Genomic DNA, 27166 nt, shown 5'->3' on the forward strand with positions numbered 1-27166 from the left:
GATAGTGAGGGGGTAGGTGAGGTCACTGCCTCATAGAAGCATGAGGAGGGGGATGGGATAGGAGGTTTCTGGGTGGTGGGAGGAAGTAGGCTAAGGGGATAAAATCTGAAACGTAAATACTACAACCAATTTTAACAAGCGGGGAAAAAAAAGTCTTCAGAACCAACATCTTTAAAAAAAAATGTCAGCCCCCTGGGGTGGAATTTTTTTTTTTTTGATACTAAAACTTGTTCTGAGAATTGTATATTGCAGAATACACAGCCTTGGTGTATCTACTCATCAAGCATACTGAGCAGACCTGCCCAAACCTCCGATGTCCTGGAATTCCATCTGGATTCAGTGAAGATACAGCATCAGAGGCTTATCAACTTACTCTTCCCCCCACCCCTCTTCTAAAATCTCAACACCCTTAATCAGCTTGAAGAAGTTAAAGAAGAGTCAGCGTCCCTATTCCCTGAGCTTGGGGACTAACGTGGTTAATAATGGTCTGTCTTTCTAGGGACAAGTAGTGGTTTTGTTGGAACAGGGAGGATTAGCTAGGACTTATTGCATAGCCATAACCTATTGGTAGAAATCTGTATAATTATTATCAAGATGAAGTTATAATTTCTTAAATGGTACAAAATTTACTTTGATCTCAAATTTAAGGTTTTCATTGGTACGAGCCTCTTATTAATATAAAAATGAGATGAATATTGACACGCTCACGGGCATTGTGCCTGTATAACACATTTAGGAATACAATGCCTAGACCCAGCCCTTTTTTAACCTTTTTAACTGATTTGGGACGGTTAACCTATGAGTTATGGGACTATAGCAAATTCATATTTTTGAGTTTATTGTTAGGGTGTTTTCCATATTTTATTTAGAAATAGCTAAGAGGAGTGAACAGACAACAGTCCAGGTTACCTTACATGGATAGTTGGTTTTCAAAACATCAGAAGTCCATAGAACTGACGCTACAAATATTTATATATTAATGTTCATTTTGATTAGAGACCGGTCTGCTCCTGACAGCTTCCTGTTGTGGATTCTAAGAAGAAATTGAACATCCTTGGAGTTACTCCAGTTGTGTGGTTACAGCCACTAGGCAAGAATTGCCTCTCTCCATCTACAGACAAATTACTGTCCAGAAAAGGACACACATGCAGAATAGTCGACTGATTATATCTGCCTAGACAGAGTAATCAGTCCTTAATAATCCTGCATCACCAAGGTCTGTCAGATGATTCTGGGCCAGAAGGCTGAAGATTTGATGCTCCAACGTTCAGTAGTATAGGGGCTTTTCAGGTGTTCAGAGGTCTCTATAAATTGGCTAAGTTTTAGAAGCTATGCTTTGTGCTTCCCACAATTATAGTTAACTCAGTCATTCTGGATTTCTGACGGGGTTGAAAACTTATAGCTATTTACCGTAAGAGAAAAGATTTGAGTGGATGGTCATCAGCTGACATTCATCCTAAAGCCAGGTTCAGAACTAAATGTTTTAGTTAGGATAGATGACAGAGGTGCTGGTTAGTCAACAAAAGGATGGACGGGGTATTAGGACTATCCTGTACCTCACTGGTACAAATTGGCATAATTATGCTCTAATTGTATTTTGAGAGAAAAGTTTCATTTTAACAGGAAGGGTGATGTGTAGGAGGAGCTAAGGTAGGAGGAGTACTGAGAGGAAGAAAAGGAGTAAGAAGAGGAGAAGGAGGAGAGGAGAAGCTAGGTGATGAAAGAGAGAAAGAGGGGGGAGACAGGGAGGCAGATATTCATGTATCTCCACCAGTCAAAGATAGTTGTTATATCTAGGTTGGTCAGTGGGTTACACCTCTGATTGAACAATTCCAAACTTATAATGCTTATGATTAACATTATTTTTAAAAAATGTATAAATGCAAAAAGGAAAAAGGGGCATGGGATAGGGGTTTTCTAAGGGGGGGAATGGGGAAAGGGGATGGCATCTGAAGTGTAAATAAAATATCTAATTAAAAAAAAAGTAAAAAAGAAAAAAGAAAATGACCCAATGCAATAAAGTTCTTTATGTACTCAAAATAAATAAATAAATAAATAAATAAAACCAGGGTTTCATCACAAAGGAAAATGGCAGACACACAATGATTGGTTGGTAGGCACAGGACTTTGCATGAAAGCGCATCCTTTGAAGGAATTAGAAACCCAGCTTTAAAAAGTTTCATGTTCATTTCTGGCCTGGAAATACCCCGAGTGAGGGTTTGAAGTAGAGGAATAACATAAGCAAGCAAGCAAGCAAGCAAACAAACAAATAAATTATTAAGGGATTTTTAACCTTCTATTCTTTATCAGATTTTTGTTACTCAACATTTATGTGTGCTGAGCCTGTCATTTACTTACTGAACAAACAAGTATTTCTGGAACGCCTGTGATCAACCTGTAAAGCAAACAGAGCCAACATTCTGGGCAAGTCCAATCATTAGATGTTGGACTTGGAAAGAGGAGCAAAGCAAGAAAATGACTTGGAAAAGTGTACTGGAGGGACCACCATATGCTGGCTGGTCAAAGGGAGACTCACACGATGACCAGTGAAGAAGACTGCCCCATGTGCATATCAGTAATCTATGAAGACAGACAGCAGGGAGGGGACAGGGTAGAAGATGTGGCAGCTGGTCTAACAGGATTTATTAAACTTGCATAGTCAGGTTCAGGCCAGGTAGGGCTCGTTGGCCTTCACACTTTTTGCTTTTTGAAGTGTATCAGCAAATGGGAACGAAATGCAAGGAAGAAGCCATCTTGATACTTCTTTTTAGAAGCTTACTTTGACAGCTATATGGGAAGAACTAAACAAATCTACCAGCTGGCTTGCAAGCAGGAGCTGCCTAGACATAGAGGTGGCAAGCCTTGGTATTGTCTTGGCACTTGGCACTTGGGGATGTTTCTTGGCTTTTGTAGGGCACAGGACTATTTCTAAACAGTCAAGGACTACTTAGAAACAGGCAGAAACTACTCAAGAAATGTGCTAGTCCTGTGCTCAACGAGGACAGTCTCAAGGAAGACTGTTAAAAAAAAATTCAGATTCTGTTTTCCTCGGTCTCTGGTAAGGGACAAGGGTTTCTGGTTCCAGCAAGTTTTCAGGACAAGCCAGTGTTTCAGGTCTGACTACCACAGTGGGTGGATGATTGGAGCAAAATGTGGCCTCAGATTTGGCACCTGCTTGTCGGTTCTACTCACTTATACTATCACATGCTTCAGAGGAGGAGAGACAAATGCTGTGGTTCTCAGCAAACGAGGGGCACTTGCTATGTCTTAAATACACAGGAGCCACACATGGCCAGAGGCTACCATGCCCGACAACGTGTACACTTCTCCTTTGTCAAAGTTTGTTTTGCAGCTCTCTGCAGAAGGTGGAAGCCCAGTTGTTAAAGACCCATTCTGGTCTTTTCTGCTAAGATCAGATTAATGCTTCCCTAATTACAAGATCATTCCTTCGATGCAATCTTTCCTGAAAGTCAAATAAAGTAGATACTCTCAGATTCCTCTAGAGTTCCCACCTGCATCTGGTTTTCCTCAACAATGCATTTCTGCTCTATGCTGCCTGTCTGACATTGAGGTAAATTCCCATAAAAAGCACACTCATCTTCCAGATGCCTTTGCCATAGCTACCAATTCCCATTTTATATGGATCCATCCACTTTCCCAAGTGGCTCTCCATTGTAGATCTTCAGTGAAATCATTGGCATGTGAACTAAGGATAGTCCATGACACAAACTGTAAGGCACAGGCTACAAACAATGAGATAAAGAACTCTTTCTACCAGAGTCTGCCATGTCTACACACAGGTCTGGATCATCTAGTGGCCATGTTGGCAACCAGTAAATAGCTTAAGAATGAGGACAACAGTGGAAAGCCGAGCCAAGAGATAAAGTCTGAACCTGGAAAACCTCACAGTCAGAACTGGGAGTGTTCTCTATGCTGAACATGACACACTGAAGGCATTTCCCTATCTTAAAGTAGTTTACACTGGAGGATTCTGCTCCATTTCAGCCGCAGGCAATTGTGTACAGCTTGTCACATGACAGCCACTTTTGCCAATTCCTTCTCTTCTGTAGGTTTTGATCCAACCACTCAAAACCAGAATCACTATGCATGCACACACACACACACACGTAAGCCAATTTTTCTTTACCAGTTTTATTATTACATTTTCTGTAACATGCTAATAATCAAAACTTATATAGAGTCAATGACTTCGTTTTTTATTACTTCCCAGGGAAAATACATTTTTACATTTCTCTACTGCATGTCACCACAAATAAATCAAAGTTTCCCAGTTAAAACGTACCTGTGGAGCCTCAGGATAGTATTCTTCACCCTCACCCACGAGAGGGTTTTGAAGGAAGGAACTCCTCAGCCCCCGCAGCTGCGCATTCGCCTGGGTAGGGCAGTACTATCTGGAATGCGCTCTTCCTACCAGCTTTATTTTCTGGATCAAGTTACAAGGACCATCTTAGCTCCATGTGCTGATTCACCTCCACTTCCTTCTCTGCCCTAATCCTTCCATATATAGGATATGACCAACATCTTCCGTTTACCTATCTGGCTGAAGATGGATCCATGGATCCTACTGCTGAAAAGGCCTCTAGACTCCAATCCAAAGGTGCTCCAGATACAGACGGGAAACTTTCTCATACTCATCTGCCCCTGTGCACAGAGCACCCTTTTCTTACAAGGGCTGGGCAGAGACAAGGTGATTTTCTCTCAACAGAACCAGGAATAACCTCCTCCCCACTTTATTCTTCTTCGTTATAAATGTGGTAATAGATATGTTTGCAAATAGGATTAAGAATTACTCTAGAAGACAATGCACAGGATAAGATTATATTTTATTAGAGATCTTATATTACATATTCCCAAAAAGTTATAAAAATCTTCCAAGAGAAAAATATCAAAACCTGTTGATTTCAATGAGCAAAATAATCAAAATGAAAGTAAACATTTTCTTCTAGACAAAGGACTGTGACAACATTTCAGCACAAGTACAACAGAGACACAGGAAAATAATTACAATGTCTTACAACATCATACAACATTTTCTTTAAATCAATAATTTTAGAATGCTGATATTTGAACCATGCACCTCTATATTAAAATTTCAGAAAGTGGGGAGAGAGTAGCGAGACAATCTTGGTCCACCGAGCGTCTGTGTCAACAGAGGCAAAAAGCCTAACCACACAGACCCCTGATGTCATGTCTGAAGTATGGTTGGCTGTCCATGTGTGCCAGAAAAACTCAAGGTTTTAGTTAGTTCGTGACCATAACCCAAAGCAAAAAACACCCTCTCTTCATTTCCCCGATGTTGTAATGTAAAAATAACTTTAAAAAGCAGAAACTTGCTGGTTAAATAGAATTTCTGCTTCACCTGTGAGTAAGTAGCTGGTGGCAAGAACACAGGGCGGGTCCCTGTGTCTGCTGTTTTGTTTATTTGTCAGCCTCCGGTTTGATTTGGCCTCATCAGAACTTCTGTAGTGATTAAGCTTAACTTAACCACAGAGCACAGTGAACATCCACAGGAAGGTATACACTTAAGATACAACAAGAATATAGATCATATTCCTGGGACTTGCGCTTGGCAACCCTAGCTAGCATCTGCAGAAGTCTACAGGAGGGAGTGGTTTTGCTGTATTTTAGTTGCTTATTCCCCAACAAATGAGGAAAGGGAATGTACATCACACGCTTATTGCATGAAATTATACCCTTGCAATAGTCCTATCAACTCTGGTATTTCCTTAATGATTATAGGCAAAGGATATTATGAACTCAACAGAAGAGTGAATGTAGGAGCTGCATCTTGAGGAAGAATCTAGATGACTATCAGAATAAACAGTGAGGCAGAAACGAGTTTTCTCATTGCAGTGGCAAGAGCTAAATGGAAGTTTAAAGTCAAATAACACTAAATTAGGTGAAGACACCGAGGAGAATGTTTCAGACGTGTGTGTATAGCCAGAGATTTCTTTCTATACTGAAATTAAATATTATTATTCTATCAAAGAAACAATGATCTCAAATGAACTTAAAGGTCCTGTGATGTTGCATGGGCTAGACTAACATGCTGAGCTTACCACACACAAACTTTTGGAACATATTCTTTAGTAAGGAGCATCGAGATGAGCTACATACAGCGGGTTTTAAACAGTCTATTTTTAAAGCATTCTCTCTTTAACATGGTTAACTACTGTGAAACGCAAGCAGTACTTGGATCTCGTGTGTTACAAAATCCTTGCTTTAACTTGCAGTTTCCTTGGCAGCAGCATATTTTAACAATATTTTTCTTCCTTGTTTTGTTTTCTGACATCTCAGTACATTCAAATAGTCAAAATGTTTAGAGTAACACCACCACTAATTTAATGACACAGATCAGGATGTGGCCAGTATTATCAAGCAAAAAATTACATAATTTATGTATCATAAAAAGTACCCACCCCTACCCCAGCCTCCCAATACCCAACTTCCCAAACAGTAATATGGACAGTAATAAGATTTAACAAGACTTATAAAAAAATAAGGCACATTTATTTTTGATATGGTAATTTAAAAATAGAAAACCCCACCTTGGAACACCTGTATTCAAATGAGCTATATAGAAAGACACCTTGTGGTACCTAAAATGGAATTGCTTCTTCTGTTTTAGTGACAATGGAATAAATTGCACCCATCCCACATTGTCAAGTAATGAAAATACACCTCTTTTTCTACTGGTGGATGACTAAAATAATCACTTATTTTTTAAATGTATGGATGGGAAGGGGTAGTCAAGAGGTTCATTGGGAAACAGTATGAAAACCAACTACATTTATCATAAGGGTTGAGGGATTGCACTTTTCCACATATTTTAACACACAAAATATTCAACTTTGTATCAATGATTAATGATTACAGCTATCTTGGCCATTAAGCTGTCACCTATACCAACTTCTGATTTTTCTTTCTATTTAGGTCAAATGGTTTTTGTTTGTTTGTTTTTTTTTTTTAACTAAAGCATGATCAGAGATATAATACTTCTAGAGAATCTCTTTACAACCCTCAATGCAAACATAATTAGTTAGCATTTAACCTGAGATACAGTCTGTTGAGGGCTTGTCTTTCAATAGTTCTTCACTTTTGTTACATCAGTTCACACTGATAACGGTAGCTGTGGGACAAACTCAAAGGAAGAAACCTTTTTTTAAAGCATGGCTTTTTCTTCTTTTCTTACTAGATTTGTTAAAAAAAAAAAAAAAAAAAAGAATCACAGAATTCATGTTCTCACAGTAGCCAGAGGCTAAAGTAATGTGCTTAGTTATTGCACGTTAAACCAAGGACGGTAACAAAGCCAGAGTTTCTCCACTCAAGTCTGAGAGTCAGCTTCCCCTCAAGCGGATTCGAAAAGTGCTGATCTCCATGGGGCTCAGGCCGACTTCGCTCATGTTCTGGGCATCTGGAGGTGAGTGCATCAAGGACAGCGAGGAAGGGATGAGACTCTCCACAGCAAACTTGTTGAAAAGTTTCAGAACTGACATCTAAAAAAAGCAAGTGACAAGATTTGCAGATTCAGATCAGCACAGAGATTTGCACATTCAGATCAACCCTGAGAGAAGACTAGTAGCACATCCATAAAATCAAGTTTAAAAAAGCACAGAAAGAAATATATTTACATGCTGAGTTCCCTTTTGAGAACATGAAGGAGAAAAGACACTACATTCCTAAACACAAACCATGCGTCCTTGGAGACACAAGGCTGTGAGCCACCACCTTGCCATTTCCTTTAGTTTTACATGAGGACATTTTAAATGCAAGAGTGGATATCTAAGAACCAAGGAATCCCAACAGTCCCGAGGATGTGAAAATCATCAAATTCTTTGATCAATATTTCTCCATAGTTATGGTGGTTATAAGCCAATCTCCCTTCACAACAGAATTGAAAAATTGGACAGAGTTTCACAATAACAATGGTTTATTGTATCACCAGCCCCAATCTACAGGGACATTGGGAAAATATATTTGTCACCTTGCCAGGTTATCCTAGATTGTCTCATGGAATAATATCCCTCAGTTATCCTTCTTAGGACTTAACACATTAATACTAGAAGATTCCTTAGGTATACTCAGATCATCAGTACTAGAGCGGAAACACACAGGGTAAAGTGGGGTAAAGGCAATCCCCCCAAGTAAGCATTCTTCTCAGACCTTGGAATAAGTGCTAGCATGTAGAGTTGAGACAAGATTGCTTGAATCTGTTCTGTAGTGTACCTATGGACTTCTGGCAGAAAGTTGGCTTTGCCAAGCTGCTGGGTGGACAGACCTAGCTATGTGCAGAGACTAGCCAGCTAGCTACGTTGTGAGTCCTGGCTCACTTAGAGGCAGGAGACTAGATGTTCGTCCTTCCAAGAAGATGCTGATGGGCTTCCAGAAGAACTCAAGAACCGGAAACCAGCCAGCAGGGTGTGGACTCAAGGGCTATCTGATCTCCACAGTGATGACTCATACACAAATCTGGATCAATCAGGAGACTCAGATACACATTTATTTCTCCAAACGAGTCAGCTGACATGACCACAGCACAGCTGCCTCAGGGTTGTGCTCAATTATTCATTGACCACTGTTTTGATGTTTATGCCATAACTTTTATCACTGTGCCTGTCATCTTCTGGTATTTTAAATTTGCCCTGGCCTTTGTGGAACGTGGGCTTAAACTACCAGGGCCAAGCTTCATGGTATGTGAGCACAGATGGCCCACAGGTGTTGAAAATGAAGACAAGAGGTATAACAAGCTTGGCAGTCTCAAAATGGAAGACCAAAGACATGGTAGGAGCATGGCCTTCAAAGGTGTGCAGATTGTAGCTGACAAGAACAGAACTTTAGGTACATTTTTGTGTAGATGAGAAATCTTGAGCTGGCTTGCAGGCAAGGTTCGAGGCAATGAAAGGATATATTATACTTTCTGTAGAAAGTGAGAATTCGAAAGCATACCGTCTTGACTAGGAAAGTAGGCTCTTAGCTTACCTTTCCCTGAGTAGTGGAACAGGGCAGCCCTATGCCTCTGCTGGAGAACTGGCAATCAAACACTTTCCTGTGGAGGATCAAGGCTGCCTCATCCGAATAACCTTTGCCCATCTGAAAAATGAGAACACCGATATATCATGCAAACAAACACTGAAGTGACTATTTATAGCACCTCACACACTCTTTGGTATCTGCACATTTATTTAAAAAATGAGATGCTATTAATTCACTCCTTCAGAGGTTCCACACTTATTGGCCCATTCTTTTCTCTTCTCCCAAAAGTCTGTAAGCTTACCTCAAAGATTCTGGTTATATAACTTCATGCCTTTGTTTCCCCCGTGACCCTTAAAGGGCTAGACTTCTTTCTGTCCACATAGTAATACTGTTTTATCAAAATATCCACAAATAAAATCATTTAGTTCTTTATATACACATGCACTGAATAAAACACACCTAAATTTAGTCATGACTAAATCTGACCAATTTGGTCATGTGATAAGTTAACACCAGCCTTAACACAGAGAGGCGCTTCTCTGTGAAACACTACATTTGGGGGCTGCACTAACATTTTTAATCTTTAATGTGTTGCTTCATTATTTTTATGTAAGAGACATTTAAATTGAATTAGTTATGCTATGCCCAACCACATTTATTAGCTTGATATGTCATTTAAGTTCACATTGCAGAAATCCTCCAAAAAGAGAAAAACACCAAAGATAACCCATCAGCGGGGAAGAGAAACTTATATATTTATTTATTGATTGATTAATCAGTTGCAATAAACTCTCTTCCACCCATGTAAATAGTGATGCCATGAATGATTCAGATTTGGGGGTGTGTGAAGTTAGAACCATCTTAATATATTGTTTTCTAAAGTGTAAAGACGGAGTCTGGGGAGGTGATTCGGTGATGGAAAGCACTTGCCGAGCGAGCCTGGTGACCTGAGTTCAGAAGTAAAAATGAGAGATGGACACAGCAGTATCTCTGGACACTCACAGGCTGGTTAGCCTGGCTTACTTACCAGCAAAGACACCTCGCCTCAAACAAGGCAGAAACACAAGAACCAACATTGGAAGCCTTCTTCAAACTTCCACATGTGGCTTTCCCACCCTCACACTCACATATAAACTCACACACAAATGAAAAGACAATAATGTGTAGAGATGTTTGTGAGGATAAGCAAAATGAATTACAAATCATTGGAACTTTGATAAGTTGTAGTTATAACAAAAGAAGCCGTCTGTTGCTAGAGTCTGTGGTAAATACAAGTTATTTCTCTTTTTCAGCCAGAGAAAAGGCACTCCCAAGCTCACAGCCATCTTCAGAGAGCAAGCTCTGTGCAATGTGCTACAGAGATGTCTTTTCTGAATAGCTGCTATTATTTACATTGGATTTGATGCTAAGGGGCCTGAGCAGTTTAAAACCATCCTCACCTCAGAGTCTGACCTGGGATAGAATGCTAAGCTTTTCACTGGTAGTTTTTCAATGGTATTGCAAGATTTTGTTTGAAGGGAGAAAAAATATCATTTGAGGAACTCTGACTCACAGGGTGACTTTGACACCCACAGCAGCTCTAAGTGTCTACATGACAAAGATGTCGAGTAAAATCTCAAAAAAATGCTGTGCCCTGACAAACATCTCACAGCGGAAAAACAGCACATAGAAAACACTTCACTAATTATACACAGATCCCCATATGAGTAACAAAGAGAACTCAGTCACTACCAACCATGGCACCTGGCAACAGAAACTTATTTTAAGCATCGATTTTGTCTATAAGATGGAACTGATGTTAGTATACTTCCTGTGTGAATTCATCCCATGGATGACTCTCAGGAAATTCTGTCTATTGTGGTCTCATGGAGCATCAAAGGTCAGGGTGTACTAGTCCAGAAGCCAAAACTTAGTGGCTCAGAACCTAGGTTGGACTTGCTCAGTCTAAGTTCTGGCTCTGTGCTCTGCAATTCAGTAGCTGTGTTCAGTCAAACCAGGTTTTCTTTTCTTTTTTCTTTTTTCTATAAAATCAAGAGGAAATGAAATAATACAAAGATGTGGCCCAGTATTTGACATAGGATGCACTTGGCATGTTTGTTGTTTGTGTTTTAAAGGAAATTCACCAAAAAAATAGGTGATTATTTTATAAACATTACAAGTTAATACAAATGAAATTTTTATTAATAAATCTCCCAACTGACACTATAACGTTTTTGCTAAGGAATAAGAGAACTGTCAAATTATATATCTATAGTTATATATCAAAGTCCCAAACTCTCTATATGTGGATTCACAGGTTAAATGGCCTCTTAATCAAACTCTTCCAGAAGTACTTGTTACTATTAACCTAAAAAAAATAATAGGTGATTATTTTAACTCTCTGGACCATTTATAAAAACAACTTAATCTAGTATTGTAGAAGATTCTTAAAATCTCTACACATCTAAATGGAATTGCCAAATGACCAGGAAGAGATGCCCCAGACAGACACCTTTTACTGCCAAGTGACGCTTCCAGTGCTAGGGAATGGGTTACATCTAGTTGACTCTTTGGTCTCTCATTGAGTAGAAACGGGAGCCTCACTTAATTTCCTACTCATAAATTCATAAAATTACTGTTCTACTAAAGGAATATGGCAATAAAATGACTCCTAATGACATTGGGCCACAGATCATCTCTTTGCTCTGCAATCACCAGAGGAGCTTCCTCTAGCAGAACAGGAACTGGTACCAAGAGCCACAACTGGGCAATCGGCAGAGAGGAGGAGATTCTAGAGCAGGCATCTGGAAAGGATGTCCCACCAAACACCCTCCCCTCGGGGCTCAGGGATCTGTGCAGAAGAGGAGGCAGACTATAAGAGCCAGAGGCAATGAATGACTCCAAAACCACAGCATCTTCCAGACACATGCAGCAGCATGTACAGGCCTTCAGAGGTTCAAGTCAGAGTGCAGATGTTGACACAACCTCCACTGAATGGAGTTTCGGTGTGTATATTACTACAGCTCAGGGCAGGCCCATGCCCAGGAGTTGCTGGTCAACATAACATAAACTCAGTGAAAATTTGTAAACCTTTAATCTTACTTGCTTTGTTTGGGTTAGGCTTAAGACTCCTTCAGGCACTCCCTCTTGGAACGAGCCACTCTGGATAGGACATGTGTAAACTCTGGCAAATGACTGCCCCCAACTAAAGCCTCAGTCACAGACAGCTGCAGCCTCCAGCAGTGGGAGCAAGTCTGCCCAGTTCTAGTGCTGAGGTGGAGACTTAGCTGTCGGCTTCTACTACACAAGAAGCTATGTGCAATGAATACACCTCAGGGCAGGCACAATAGCCTGCACAGATAGCCAACACAAAACAAACCCAAGGGAATTTTTGTAGACTTTGGTCTCATATTGCTTTATTTGGGTATTTTTTAAATCTTATTTGTCTTTTACTTGTATTCAATAGTTTCTGAGTTAGTGTTTTGCCAATTTGTTGGGGATGGGGGGTGGGGAGAACAGGCATGGAGTTCTTGATGGAATTCTTGAATGGATGGGGGGGAAAGCATGATCAGAATATATTCTATGAATTTTTTCAATAAAATAAAGTAAATAAAAATATGAAAACTGTTAATTTAAGTTGAATATATACTCAAGAAAACTATACATTTATGAAGGTATACTATGTGCTCTAAGAAAGTAAATAGATACTGAAATAATTTTTAAAAATCCACTAACATGTTATTAATATCAGGACCTTAGAGAAGGAGGGGCATTGGGGGGGGTGTAACCTATGATAGACAACTGTCTGAGAAATAGGCCAGGTCACATGTGAGCGTGAATCACCATGGTCAGTCTGGGTGTTCAAGTCAACAATCCTTATAGAAGTATATGTGCAAAGCTGAGCTGTGAGGCTAGTCCTGCAAATGGAGGTAGTGCGGGGAGAGCGGTCTGCACAAAGCACCCCTCAGAAAGGTTGGGATCAGAGAAAGTCGGATCGAGTAAGGTCTGCTTCCACAAATAAGTCATGAGGTTTTCAATAACCATTAAGTTTCAATAAATGCAGGGAGCTGGGTTAGAGTCCTTCAGTAGATCAAAGCACTGTGACAGGGACAGTGGCAACTAACACACACTAAACACAGGCTGTACACCAATAATATTCTATTAGCAGGTTTGGATATGCGGGAGTATCTCCCACCGCAGGGCTTTCTCTCTCACAGTGTTCAAGCAATGACTCATGACTCGGCTGTAGCACCCCCAGGGCCTTACCTAGTTCACTGGTGATTACACCTCTGGAAGAGAAGATAAGAAAGGGTGGTCCACAACACTTCTAGCATATTTCTCCCTTCTTACTTCCATGCTAAGTAAGAGGCAGCATGGGATGAGCCTACACTCTGATCAGACTCTCCAAGGAAAGCAAGGGTCACAAAAATTCCTTATAGAACTTCCAAGGCGTTCATATATGAAGGCACGCTAAACACCTTGTAGAAAAACTCTAAACATATTCTTCAAGAAGTTAGACATTTAGAAGCATATTTAGTAACCTGCATAACACCCATCTTCATTGTATTCTGGCAGTGAGAGCCTTGGAAAATCCGACGCTTCACTGCAAGTCCCGAGACAGAAGAAAGTAACCAGTAAAGATTAATTTTTCAGGAGACTCATTAAAATGCCCAGTAACAGTTCTTGGTGTTGATCAACAAGATAAGACAACAGATGCTAAGGGAAGGTGAGCGAGCAGTTGTTCTTAGATATGTACAAGAAAGAACACCCCACCCTTTCAATTTTCACCTTTTCAGAAGGTAGGAAGATCAATAAAGCACCAATCAATTCTTATAAAAAAGGAGAAACAAAAACCTCAAAGTGCCATTTATAAGATGGAGGGGGGTGGTAAAAACAAGTGGAAAGAGAAAGAGAATTTCACATTAGAAGCGGCACTGACTTTCAAATGATTGGCTGTTTGCAAGAACACAGTTAACCTTAAAAAGAAAATCACACAGAGGACAGAATAATATGTGCAAATCAAATGAGAATGTCAAAACATAAACAACAATGGAGTAAGTTGACAAAATGTGGGCTACGTATGAGTTTTCAAAGCCGTAAAGCTGGATGGCGCCATCTCCAAGCTGGTTGCTGGGCAGCCTATCTCTTTGGCTTGCTCTGTTCCAATAGTGATTTGCAGGTCCACCCTGCAGAGCTCTGACTCATGACCTGTATTCCCATGAGGGCTGCAGGGATCTGAATAGGAATGGCCCCCAGTGCCTCATGTATTTGAATGCTTGTTCCTCAATTAGCAGAACTCTTTGGGAAGGATTAGGGGCTGCGGCCTTATTGGAGGAGGCATGTCACTGGGGGTGGGCTCTGAGGTTTCAGAAGCCCACACCCTTCCTAGTTAGCCTCCCTTTCTACATCACCTGGTTGTTGTCTCAAGATAAAAGCTCACAGCTATGCTGCAGTGCCATGCCGGCCGGCTGGCCTGCTTCCATGCTTCTTCCCATGATGACAATGGACTAAACCTCTGAAACTGCAAGCATGCCCCAACTAAATGCTTTCTTTTTATAAATTGCCTTGGTCATGGTGTCAATGACCAAGTGTCCCATGGTGTCATGGGACAGCAATTGGGAAGTGACCAAGACAGAAGACTTTCAGCATCCTCTCTACCAAGAATCCCTTTTCCTTAAAGGGTTATCATTTCTTGTGCCCTGGATTTTCCTTCCAAAAGTATTCTTCCAAAAAAAAAAAAAAAAAAAAAAAGTATACTTTGGCAGTGTTCATGATACCCAGGTTTCAAACCTTTAAAGAAGCTTCACCTGAACTGTTTGATGGCAAAGGGAGGGTAGAATGATCAAGAGAAGGCAGCTCACAGAAGCGAGGGTGACGAGGCACATTCGGTGAGAAGGGTAGCAATCACATTTGCAGGCAGCAGCTGGAATGAGCTAGCTCATACCACACACAGTAACAGGTCTCCTGAGGAGTCTGTTATCTCATTACAAACACACAGTATGGAATTACTTTTCAAATACAGACAGTGCAAGTGTAAATATCCTATATAAAAGCGTCTATTAATAACAGGATAATTCCCACAAGTTAGGAACTTCTGGAAACAGAAACAGTTAATTCTAAAAAAAAAAAAAAAAAAAAAAAAAAATACCTTCTGAGTCCACAAACAGAACTCAGAAACAAACAGACCTACTAAGGGATTTTATGTTAATTTAATCTCTAACCCTTATTTTAAATGGAGGTAATTTATTAATTTCTAATCTCAAAAGTTTTTTTTTGTAGATTCTTATTTTAAACAAATTATATTAAGTAATTATTTAAATCGTTATTAAATGTCTAGGCTCTGCTATCTAGACAGACAGAAGCAGAATCATCAAGTTGGGTATATTTGTTAAAATCTCAGTTTTTGAAGGTCATAGGCATAAGCTCAGTTCAGAGAATCCGAGGACTGGTATTCAATTTAACCACAGAATCACCTTCCAGCCCTACCTGGTGATTCTCACTCTCATTGCATGTCCAGCCCTCCCTTGGCCTCTCTCACTGGTCTCTGAACCCATAATTCTTTTATCCATGATCAGCAAGACAACCAGGCTGAAATTTAGAACTGAGTGGCCAAGGGTGGAGACTGGGCAGAAAAGGTGCCCCATGATGCTACTACTTGTAGCTAGGAAGGCAGGAAGGGACAAGTGCCTCTGTTAGACCTATTGGAAAACTCTAACTGACACGCTGGTACTGCAGACCTTGGGTCTTGCTTAGACATGGATATTTACATCAACAGGGCTCTGTGGGAAAGGAGTGATAGTGCCTAGATGATTCCCACTGTTATATACTGAATGCAGCAAGCACACGGAGCTAGGAAGCCAACTAGGAATCATGGAATGGAGGCTGATTCACTGTCAATCCTCTCCAGCTCTGCAGTTACTTCTTTGGTATCTTGTGGAGATACAATGGATACATTTTTAGGCAGCAACTTTGTTGAGACAGTACACCAGCTTCCTTCACCAAACAATGATCTTTCCTTTCGCAAAGGTTAAGGGACAAAGAGCAACTTTTTATAGGTTTCAATGGGCCAGAGAATCTCCTCTGCTCTCAACTCAGAATGCATTCTCAGAGTCCAAAGCTAACACAGGACCTGGCCAATAAAGCCGACCACACAAAAACAGCCTCATGCCTTCAGTTCCAGTTCCTTGTCAACATGGGACAATGCTGCTGACATTTCAGAATTTCCTGTTCAAATCTTGATGTATGCTTGCTCTCTATTCCCTCTGCCCCCAGTCTCTCCTTGCTCCTCACAGTTGCATACTGTAAGCATCATCAGGGCCAACTGCTGCTTTACTGGGTAGTTCTGTCTTCCAAAGCCTTTCCAAACATCCAAAACATCGTTTTGCTTCTTGTAACATCCTTGGAGTATGTATGCCTAACACAGACTAAGCTAAGTTAGCAGTATCAAGGTGTATGAGAAGGCAGGTGGCTGCAGTCAGTAGAGTGTAGCCTGGACAGAGCTCGAATGCACACAGGCATCAACTAATCTGGTAGGCAATGGAATTTTTCACATGGGTGGTGCCAGCTGGCCTTAACTGTCAACTTCCTACAGCCCAGCGTCATCTAAGGAGAAACCCCAGAATGAGTAGCTGTCGTTATCAGTTTGGTTTGTGGATATGTCTGAGAGGGATTCTTTTGTCTGATTGATACAGATGGATGCAGTCCACTGTGGGCAGTACCATTTCCCCGGTAGGTGGTCCAGGGTTAAAAACGAACACGAGCTAAGCATGAAACTGTGAGTAGGCCACCAGGAGCCCTCCATAGCTTCTTCTCTAGGTTCCTGCCCTGACTTTCCTCAGTGAGAGACTGGCACCTAAAAGTGTTAAGCTGAAATAAAACTTTTCCTCCCAGAGGATCCTTTGGGCCAGTGTTTTATCAGGGCAACAGAGACAGATCCAAAATAGAACAGGAAGCAATTAGACTCCTACAACTGGAAGGCAGCCAACAAAAAGACCATAAAGAAGTTACCACTAAAAAGCAATGATGTGAAAAACAGGCCAGCCTTGGACTACAGAGGTGACTCTACTCTCCACTGAGTGACTTGGGGAACTAGTGGAGCTCCACAAAAACCACGCCTTTAACACAATTCCAGGAGAGGAAACACTTACAAATGAGGCTGAGGGACAGTGGCCAGAATCCCCACTGTCAGAAGCCCTCGGCATTCTCAGGTTGCCAATGACCCCTGCATCTATGTCAAGACGTAGGAACCTGTGCTGTGGAGCCTCTCCTGTTCTCTACTCTTTTGTTCCACTTCAGCTTATGAATTAGTGACATGTTACCTCAAAGATGCCTGCTACCTACCCCTCAGCTGTTCTTTCCATGGGCCACTCTGGTCTTCATGGGTCAAAAAGAAAAGATAGAAAAGAACGTGATAAAATGCTAAAGGGAACAGCCTCACAATTCACTTATTCAAAGGAAGGTCCTGTCCCAAGTGTGGGCTCTGTTCAAGGCAGGACCCTTAGCAATGAACAGAAGTGCGAAGCTCCCATAGTCTGGCCAGAGCTCACGGCTTTCATACTTGCTCTTTATTCCGCTTAGAGCTTCCTCTCACTATCCTTACAGCCTCTCAGAAACCTGGATGGACCTTCATATCCTGACCTCTACAGGCTTCTACCCCAGTTCTCATCCTCCTAGAGGGTCTCTATCCACCCTGAGCAAACATGTATCACCTTCCCTGAGCTGCTCCTGGCCCCGTTTGTCGTCCCCAACTCTCACCATCATTTAACATGTTTATCTGGTTTTTCTTCTGCAGTTATCTTTCTCCTCCCACTAGAAACTGCACGTGAGGAGCCAAGGGCATCTGTCTGTTGCCAGCTGTGAGGGCAGTGCCTAGCTAACAGCTAGGATGCTTAACACTGATTCTGCATGTTCACCTCACATGATCAGACACGTGATGCTGCACAAATGCACACACAGCTATGCAGTTATGTAGCTATGTACCGTTGGTTTTCATTATTTCAAGTCATGCAGCTTCCTGCATAGCCTGGCATAAGTTGCTTATTTTGGGTATGAAATCTGTAAATGCCTAAACATCCTCATGTAGACATTCATACTTTCTTACTCAGTTTACCTTCTTTAGTCTTAAATCCTCCCAATCTCACAGAACCCAGAGGAAGCAGGCCTCCCAGGAGCTCCAACCCAGGCAGTATCTTAGGTAAGGAGAAAGCAACACTGGCCCCAAACAGGGAGTAACTGGGACCCACTAGGACCCAGGAAGTTACTCCTGGCCCAGAGCACTGATTCCTTCCTGTCTGCTCTTGAGCACTGAGCAGATCTTGGGCCCCAGCTCTAACCCCAGTAGTAACACCCACCCTACACAGTTCTGGTACAACCAAAATAATAGGAAAGACAGGCTCCAGGCAGAGACAGGCAGGTAGCACTAAGGAGATCCAGATGGCAAAAGGCAAGCGCAAGAACATAAGCATCAGCTACCCAGGGTATTTGACATCATTAGAACCTAGTTATCTTATACAAGAAAGTCCTGAATTTTAGTTAGGAGAAATGACAGAGGTTCTGGTTAGTCAACAAAATGATGGACTGGGTCTTAGGTCTATCTTATACCTTACTGACACAAATTGGTATAGTTATGCTCTAACTGTATTTTAAGAGAAAAGTTTTATTTTAACAGGAAGGGCAATATGTAGGAGGAGCTAAGGTGGGAGGAGTACAGAGGAAGAGGATGAGTAAGGAGAGGAGAAGGAGAAGAGGAGCTAGGAGATGAGAAGGGGGGGTGGGGAACATGGAGGCAGATGTGCAGATGTTCGCATGTCTCCACCAGTCAAAGATAGTTGATATATCTAGGTTGGGTATTGGGTTACACTTCTGATTGTATGGGCATCTTGTTATTGAACATTATCAAACTTATTAAGCCTTTGATTAACATTACAAAAAATGTATAAAAGCAAAAAGGAGAAGGAAGGATGGGATAGGGGTTTTCTAGGGAGGAGAAATGGGGAAAGGGGATGGCATCTGAAATGTAAATAAAATATTCAATAAAAAATTAAAAGAAAATCTTAAATCCTTCTTTCGTGTTAGGCTGAGCTCCTTCTGGTCTTCACACCGAGTCTGTTTGCTATGAGATACTTCCCACAAAACCCCTGTCACGTTTACATCCAGCTCTGCAGCTGCTTGCCACATCTAAACAGTTGGGTTACACTTGATCTGTAATCACACCACATGCAACCTTTTCTACTTTAAAATGTGGATGTAAATATAAACCAAAAACACACTAGCAGTTATACTGGAAACCTAACAAATCCTTTCCAGGCTCCATCTCAAACATCCTAAAAGTTGGTTCTCAACACAAGGGCAAGATTTGCAATATTTTCAAACAAAAGATATGAAAAACAAAGCATCTCTTGTGAACAATACATTCAGTATTTCTCTGACTTTGAGAACCCTGGCTAACAAACAAAAATCAACGAGGTGACTAGAACTGAAGAGCTGGGCTCTGCCCCCCATCATGGGACCCCAGGCCAGCATAGGCTTCCACATACGGTAAAGGGTCAAACTCTGATCCACCCAGCACACAGGACTGCCCTGAGAGGTAAATAAATCAATATTGAAATACTTGCTAAACCAGAGAAACTGCAAATTAACAGTATAGTGGCCAAAGGGGAACCAGAGGGATACTTACTGCATGTTATTTTGAAGTTTTTATATTCATTTATGTATGTGATTTTGCTCTTTGTGTGTTTGTGTCTGTGTGTGTGTAAACACAAAGCCCAGACGAGTCAGGGAGAGGCCCCTAGAGCTGGTTATAGGCAGTTATAAGTTAGTCATATGAGGTCCTAGGAACTGAACTCATGTCATGCAAGAGCAGGCCTGCTGAGCAACTGCTCAAGAGCTTACCCTTTGAACCAAGTATAGAACATAAGCAAGTTCATGCAGACATATTTTGGCATTTACCTTTGACTGTATTGTCCGTAGATTAACCAGATGGATATCACAAGGTAGAGAGGACTGAAGTAGAGGAAATTCACTCAGCAGCTCAAAGGCGGAGGAGGGGAGGTGGCCACTTAGTACCATGGGGAGGAAGGGATGATTGAGGAAGGAGGAAGTCATGTGGCTGAGGAGGGAAGGGTAGCTGACAGGGCTCTTCTTGTCTTCTTCCTGTCAAGAAAAAGCACAAAAGCTTACAAGTTTTATATCTGCAGCAGCCATCAAATCAATTCATTGTCTGACAAAGTTTAAACACAAAAGTACATGAATACTCTGAGGTATACTTCACAGAAGACCGTCACAGAAAATATACAGTAGAGTGTCAAGCTCACAGAAGACAATCGGACAGTGTCTAATAACTCACACTTGAACCATCTCCTGCACCTAATTCTACTTTTTTTGGATAATGAGAAGCTTTTTATGAAAACTCCCAACCTACTACGAACCCTTCAAAGTACAAGAAACGTAATGTCGCATACCTCACACAATGTTGAATGTCACACCCTCTTCAGGGTTTCAGCCATACACTCTTGAGTTCACTTGATACATTTAACATGGCATATATGGATCTAAAACTATACTTCATAAATGATTTAAAAACCTTTGAAACCTAAATCTTATCAACTGATGTAATTAAAACCAAACAAACCAAACCAAACCAAACCAAACCAGACCAAACCAAACCAAACCAAACCAGCTGGCTGTATTGGCATGTGCTTATAACTCCAGCACTGCAAACAGAAATTAGCAGTCTTGGCTAAATGCTGAGTTAGAAGTCAGTCTGAGCTACAGAAAACTACCTACAAATATAAAACAAAACAAAATTATCCAAAGAAGCTGATGTTTTCAAGACATAAAAAGCACTGGCAACATATTTAGATCATCTGTGATCCTTGAATTTGCCAAGTTAGCACCAACTTCTTCATTCTATTTTATTTTAAAACAGGAACTGTTCTGTATATTGTTATATAATATATACATTTATATAGTACCCTTTTACTCAGCACACTTTAAAAATACTTCACTCTAAGCTAGAATGTATCTATCATTATTAGGCAACATTTATATATGTCAAACATCAAATAAATCTACCAGGGTTAGGAACCTGGTAAGCTAGGTCATATAAAACATTGAAAAATCAGCTGGGCCATGGGAGCACATCCCTTTAATCCCAGCACCCAAGAGGCAGAGGCAGGCAGATCTTTGAGAGTTCAAGGCCAGGCTGATCTTCTGAGTGAATTCCAGGACAGCCAGGGCCACACTGAGAAACCATGTCTCAAAAAAAGAAAGAAAAGAAAATTTGAAAAAAAAAAAAAAAAAATCAATGCCTAGATAGACCCTTAGCCAATAATGCCCAAAGAATAAAAGAATGCATGTGGGAAGCTACATTTTATGTATTTAATTTTTAAAATGTCTAATATCTCCCAGTTTTGCATCTTTTTGTGTGATACCGCACAGAACGGTTTGACTTGTATATCTGTGTGAAAAGACTAGATTTATAAGATACAAACCTTAGATTTCAGAACGTCAGACTAGCATTGGACAGAAGGGTGCCAGCAAAAGGTGACTTACAGTGTGCCAAAAGATCAGCTAACAGCTGATGTCATTACAATTCAGACCGTGGAGAGAAAAATACTTAATGACATCAGAGGAATGTTGCAGTATTAAGATTCTGACAAAAAGTTAGTTGCAAAAGAATTGTATTGGAATGTATGCACATTCTTTGCAAAGCCTGAATGAAGCACATAAAGTAGCATTCTCCAACAACACTGCCATTCAATGCAGCTTGCAGAATAACATGTCTAGAGAGGGAGCATGCTCGACAAGGCGCTTAAACGGACTCCTGGATCAAACGACTCCATAATCTAGGTCAGGATTGCTAACAAAAACATTTTTGAATAATGGAAGATGAAAGATTCCAACAGAAAGAAAAACACAGCCTTAAAATATTCAAGAGTAGTTCAGTCCATTCTAGGTCAAGATGCATTCAGGAAACATTCTATGGCTTTTGTTCTGTATTGGAAGGATCCTAGACACTTGGGGACAGAGGAGGTGCTTCGATCATGAATCATCCATTCAGAATGCTATGCATCTATACCAATCATCCAAGCCAAATCTGTTCCCTTGACCATGCTGTTTTTCTGCTTGGGCTGCCGTTACGAAACCCATCCATGGGTCCTAGCTCAAATTCACAGAACTAGGAGCTCCAAAGATAAGACCTTGGCAATGTAAAGCTGAAATGTGCAGGTAAGACCCAAGGATGGTGATACAGGCTGCTCCGTGGATCTGAGCTACAAACTGCTACCATCGACTTTTGCACGGAATAAACAAGGTTCAAAATCAAAGATGTTTTGACTAAATGGTGTAAAAGGAAACTGTTTTAAATTCAACTACTCACAGAATTAAAGATCTGTCAGATTTACTGTTCTCAGCAAGACAAGTGAATTAAGAGAAGGGTGTAGTTAGTTCTCTCCATAAAAGTCCAATGGACAAACAACAGTGTTAGGGATGGCCTAAACAGTAAATAAAAGTCCCCCAGGGTTCCCCATTCACGCACTTTCTAATGCTGACAGTAACAAGGGCTCAGCAGGATGCCTACAGATGCCTATGCTTTTTTAACTCACTAAAAGGCAATGTTCTAAACTCAAAGTCTTGGGAGCAACCTAAATTCCTAAACATCTTTGCAGTAGAGGTGTTACCTATTTGTTTAAGCTACAAGTGTATCTGCCAGCCCTTTAGTTACTGATATTGCCAGGTACTAAAAACTACTTGGTTTCTTGTGGGTTGTAAGGTTTCAGATTACATGAGTCTATCTTTCTTTGTACAGCTTGACATTAAATAGTTCCAGCTTATGTGGATCCAAATCACATAGAGCTGAAACCTTCTTCTTGTGGTAGTCTTTAATCAGGAGCTGAACTTCTCTGACTGTTCCTTGGTGTCTGTCCTTTATTAATGACACACATGTTGTCTGATATTTAAGCATCAAAGGCTTCCTCTTCACCTAACTGAACCTCATTGATTATATGTAAGAAAGAGGTCTTCAGTTATTTATTTGTTGTAGATGGAACCCAGGGTCTCTAGCAGTGAACCACAGTCTAGCCTACTGCCATTGTAGATAACATCTTTGCTTATGCACTTTGACCTAACACATGGTAGGAGCCTAATAAATGTTTGTGCTAGAAATTCTATTAATTGAAAAAGCCATGTTTTAGTATGTCTGCATGGCATTAAAGATTGTTAAAAGCTACCCCTTTAGAAACTCAGATTTCAAAACCAACAAGGGTAGGCACGGTGGTGCATACCTTTAAATGACAGTACTTGGGAGACAGAAACAATAGGATCTCTGTGAATTTGAGACCAGCCTGATAACACAGAGTTCAGATTGTCAGAACTACACAGTCAGATCCTGTCTCATAAAACCATAACAAAAAAAAAATCATCCACCCTCTCATGACACACACACACACACACACACACACACACACACACACCCCACACAGTACCCTCAAGCCCTTGCTAAAGAGATATTTGCTTTTTGACCAAGAAACTAGAACTCTGAGTTATGTTGGACCAGCATTTTCATACAGAAACCATCAGCTGGAACTGACAAAGAACTCTCAATGGGATATGTGTCCTTAGGTTTACCAGGGCATTCTGGGAGGTGTGTTCTCAGGTTTACCAGGGCATTCTGGGAGGTGTGTTCACAGGTTTACCAGGGCAATCTGGGAGGTGTGTTCACAGGTTTACCAGGGCATTCTGGGAGGTGTGTTCACAGGTTTACCAGGGCAATCTGGGAGGTGTGTTCTCAGGTTTACCAGAGCATTCTGGGATGTGTCCCCTTGGGCTTACCAGGCACTCTGGTCCCCACTAACATGAACATTTGCTCTTGAGCTTGGTAAGCTCTCTGCAGTAGGTTTGAAGCTGACCTTTCCCCATCTGTCTTCCTTATTTTTGTATGCTAGTGTCAATAACAGGAGAAGAAGCCAATGTAGCTTTAGTTTTCAAACCAGGCTCTTTCATCAGTGATTAAGACAGGAAGTCTCAGAAGCTAAGTCAGCAAAGCCAGGGGGACACTGTGTGTTATTTCTTTCTATTTTTTTTCTTTCTTTTCTTATTATTATCAAATCATAATTTTTACTTTTTAACACAGGGGTTATAAACACGAAAATGCAGGATGTGGGGAAGGGGATGACACAGGAGCATAGGTGTTCAGGGGGAGTACAGATATCTTTCAGAACAGGGTATCAGCTGGGTGAAGGTTCAGGGGACAGGTCACTATCCTCTGCCTATGATTCACTTGTCCTTATCTAATTTGGTACTATCCACCAAGGCAATGACAGGAGGACTTGGCACTGAAGGAAAACCAGTGAGCCAACAGCAGAAGCCATTGGTGAGTGTCATGCAAGACACCTAGGTGACAAGAGACCCAACATGAGGGGTCCACAAGCCAGTGGTAAGATTTTGGTGCCTATACTGACATCAATGAGAAGACAGGTTGTTCACCTGTATGTAGTTCAGCTTGTCCAACTGTTTCACAAAGTGCTGGGGTTTTATGCAGAGCAATAACACTGACTATGGAAGGCATAAAGTCATTCTGTCTTCAAATAATAAACTTAAGACTATGACACAGTCACTAGGGCTTAGAATACACTGACTGTATAGAGGTAAGCCGTCTGTTCTGTAATTCTTAGCTCAATAAATCAGCCTTTTATTTATTTATTTATTTATTTATTTATTTATTTATTTTTAAATAATGTCATCCAAACTGCTTCCCTGAAATTGTTTTTGGCTACATAGTAAAGAGAAAGAAAAAAATCTATATGGTCCAAATGTAGCCTTTATTTAATATTTCTAACTGACACATTTCTATAAATATGAGCTAAGTGTATCATATAGACATCTCAACATTAGAAATTGCATTTAAAATTTGTTATCACCTTCGATTTTGGTGAGGAAGAACCACCAACGTAAGAAAGGCTAGTTAGTGTTTCCTACCGTGTTCACACCACTTCTGTTCTCTAGCAGGAGTCGGAACAAATTAGCCGTAATCTTATTATCATGGACTCCTTGTCCGAGGCCACGGTTATCATCCTGCATGAGTCTTCGATCCATGAAGACTTCAATTTGACCTAAAACAAAGAAACAACAAATAATTCTGACCAGGATAATTTTATTCAGATATTCATCAAAGACGGCTTAAACAGAACCCGCTGCCTTGCTTTGAACTGAGTTCTCCCTGAGCTAAGGAGGGGATCCAGACACTCTGAGACAACGGGCCATCTTTTGATAATAAGTCTCAGTAGCTACTAAGAATACATAAAACACGTTATCATTTCTGCTTTCCTTCATTACTGCTTAGCAATCACTCTCCAGTGACATCACAGCTGTGGGAGCAGGTCTTCAGCATACAAAGCCTTTGAGGGGATAGGCCAGCGTACCACCAGGAAAAAAAAAAACAAACAAAAAAACCCAACACTGTAAGTCTGAACTACAACATCCTTTTAAAAAGCTTGAGCAAACTACATAAACTTCTGGAGTTTTAGGTTTCCAACCCAGTAAATCACAGAGATCTCTGTAAATGATAGGCTAGCAAAAGTAAATTTCAGCTGCAATTTGTACATGAAATGCTTCCCAAAGCCAATCTGTTGGAGGCTTGGTCTTTAGTTATCAGAACCACTCAGAAGTGATGAGATCAAAGGTAACTCCATCAATTGTAACTCACAGGGTTTTCACAGCTAAATGGGCTATTACAGGCAGGGCTTAGTTGAATGGGGTCATTGGTGAAAAGCTGAAAAGGTGTATCCTCCTTCTTCCCCTTCCTTTCCTGTCTCTTTCATTCTTCTTCCTAACTACCATGATGTCAACTCACTACAGCTTCAAATCGAGAGAGCTCAGTGATTACAAACAGAAGCCCTTGAGATTGTGAGCCGAAATGTATTTCTTGCCCAAAGATCTTTTTGTTACAATGAAAAGCTAATGGATACACTTTATCTTTAAAACTATCCAGGCATCTTAGCCTCCTGTTCATTACCTGAAGACTGAGAATATTTATCTTATGTAGTTCTCATAAAGCCCTGTGTTAACTACTTGTCTGATTCTTAACGAAGAGCAGTTAATGGGGTGGATAATTAATATATATGACCAAAGAAATATTATATAGCTAGAACTGAGAGCTTTCAGAGTGGAATATTAACAACACATACCAGAAGCCATACTGGAAGCACCCAAAGACTGAGCAGAGAGCAGCGTGAGGCGGTGCCCAGCATCCTGGATATACACCATTGTGCTCATTGGGTAAACATTGGCTTGAAGAGGCAGTTTGCTCATGGTCCTTCTAGGTTGAATCTAGGAAACCAAGCAATTCTTATTTTGTACATGTATTATTTACACATATGCTTTCAGGAATTAGATTATTTAGTTATCTCTTTTCCAAAGAGAAAAGGTATAATTTCTGTTCTTGTTTAAGCAAAGAAATATTTTAAAATTAAAACATTCCTTAAAATCACATGCAGTAGCCAGGCAGTAATGGCGCAGAGGCAGAGGCAGGTGGATTTCTGAGTTTGAGGCCAGCCTGGTCTACAGAGTGAGTTCTAGGACAGCCAAGGCTACACAGAGAAACCCTGTCTCGAAAAACAAAGAAACGAAAACAAACAAACAACAACAGCAAAAACAAAATCATATGCAGAGAAACCACAAGGTTTTCCTCAGAAGACAATTTTTAACTGTGAAAGGTAGAAATTGTCCAGACTATAAAACAGGAATTTCTATTTAAAGTTACAATAAAAGTGCCCAGCAGAAGCCTTCCAGCTTTCAGAATTTGCATAAAACAAATGATGAAGGTATTAAGTCTTCATTTCTCATCTAGACCTAGCACACTGCTTGGCAGGGAATGCTGAGCGCAGCAGCCCTTCACCCCCATTCAAGAATATCTATCATTCTTGAGTCAGTTTTAATAAACACCAAAGCCTTGCCACCAAATCCTCTAACAGATTACATTATAATCAAGGGCATACTCATAGTTAAAAAATGTCAGTGTTTACTCTTGTTTCTTTGATTGAGATAGTTCCGAATTCCAGCATTGCAGCCTCGAAGCATGACACAGACTTTATTTTTTGTGAGGCTGTCAGTACTAAAAGTCAGTATGTGCTCAGGACTCAGTTATCACTGGGTTTTACTCCTACAACTTCTAAATGCCAGCTCCCTGTTACCACCT

The 27166-nt window shown here is 40.7% G+C and overlaps 1 protein-coding gene across 1 annotated transcript in view; it reads right to left on the minus strand.

The window, feature by feature from the left end:
* Positions 1-4825: 4825 nt before the first annotated feature.
* Positions 4826-27166, minus strand: part of Man2a1 (mannosidase alpha class 2A member 1) — a 160481-nt gene continuing 138140 nt past the window's right edge. The window contains exons 18-22 of the mRNA XM_034521634.2: positions 26157-26298; positions 24949-25082; positions 19921-20124; positions 9001-9111; positions 4826-7517 (exon numbers count right to left, since the gene is read on the minus strand). Of these exons, the coding sequence (XP_034377525.1) occupies positions 7359-7517; positions 9001-9111; positions 19921-20124; positions 24949-25082; positions 26157-26298 (750 nt within the window). The 3' untranslated portion in view covers positions 4826-7358. The remainder of the gene's footprint in view (positions 7518-9000; positions 9112-19920; positions 20125-24948; positions 25083-26156; positions 26299-27166) is intronic.

This window comes from Arvicanthis niloticus, chromosome 17, assembly GCF_011762505.2.
Source record: "Arvicanthis niloticus isolate mArvNil1 chromosome 17, mArvNil1.pat.X, whole genome shotgun sequence".
NCBI lineage: Eukaryota > Metazoa > Chordata > Mammalia > Rodentia > Muridae > Arvicanthis > Arvicanthis niloticus.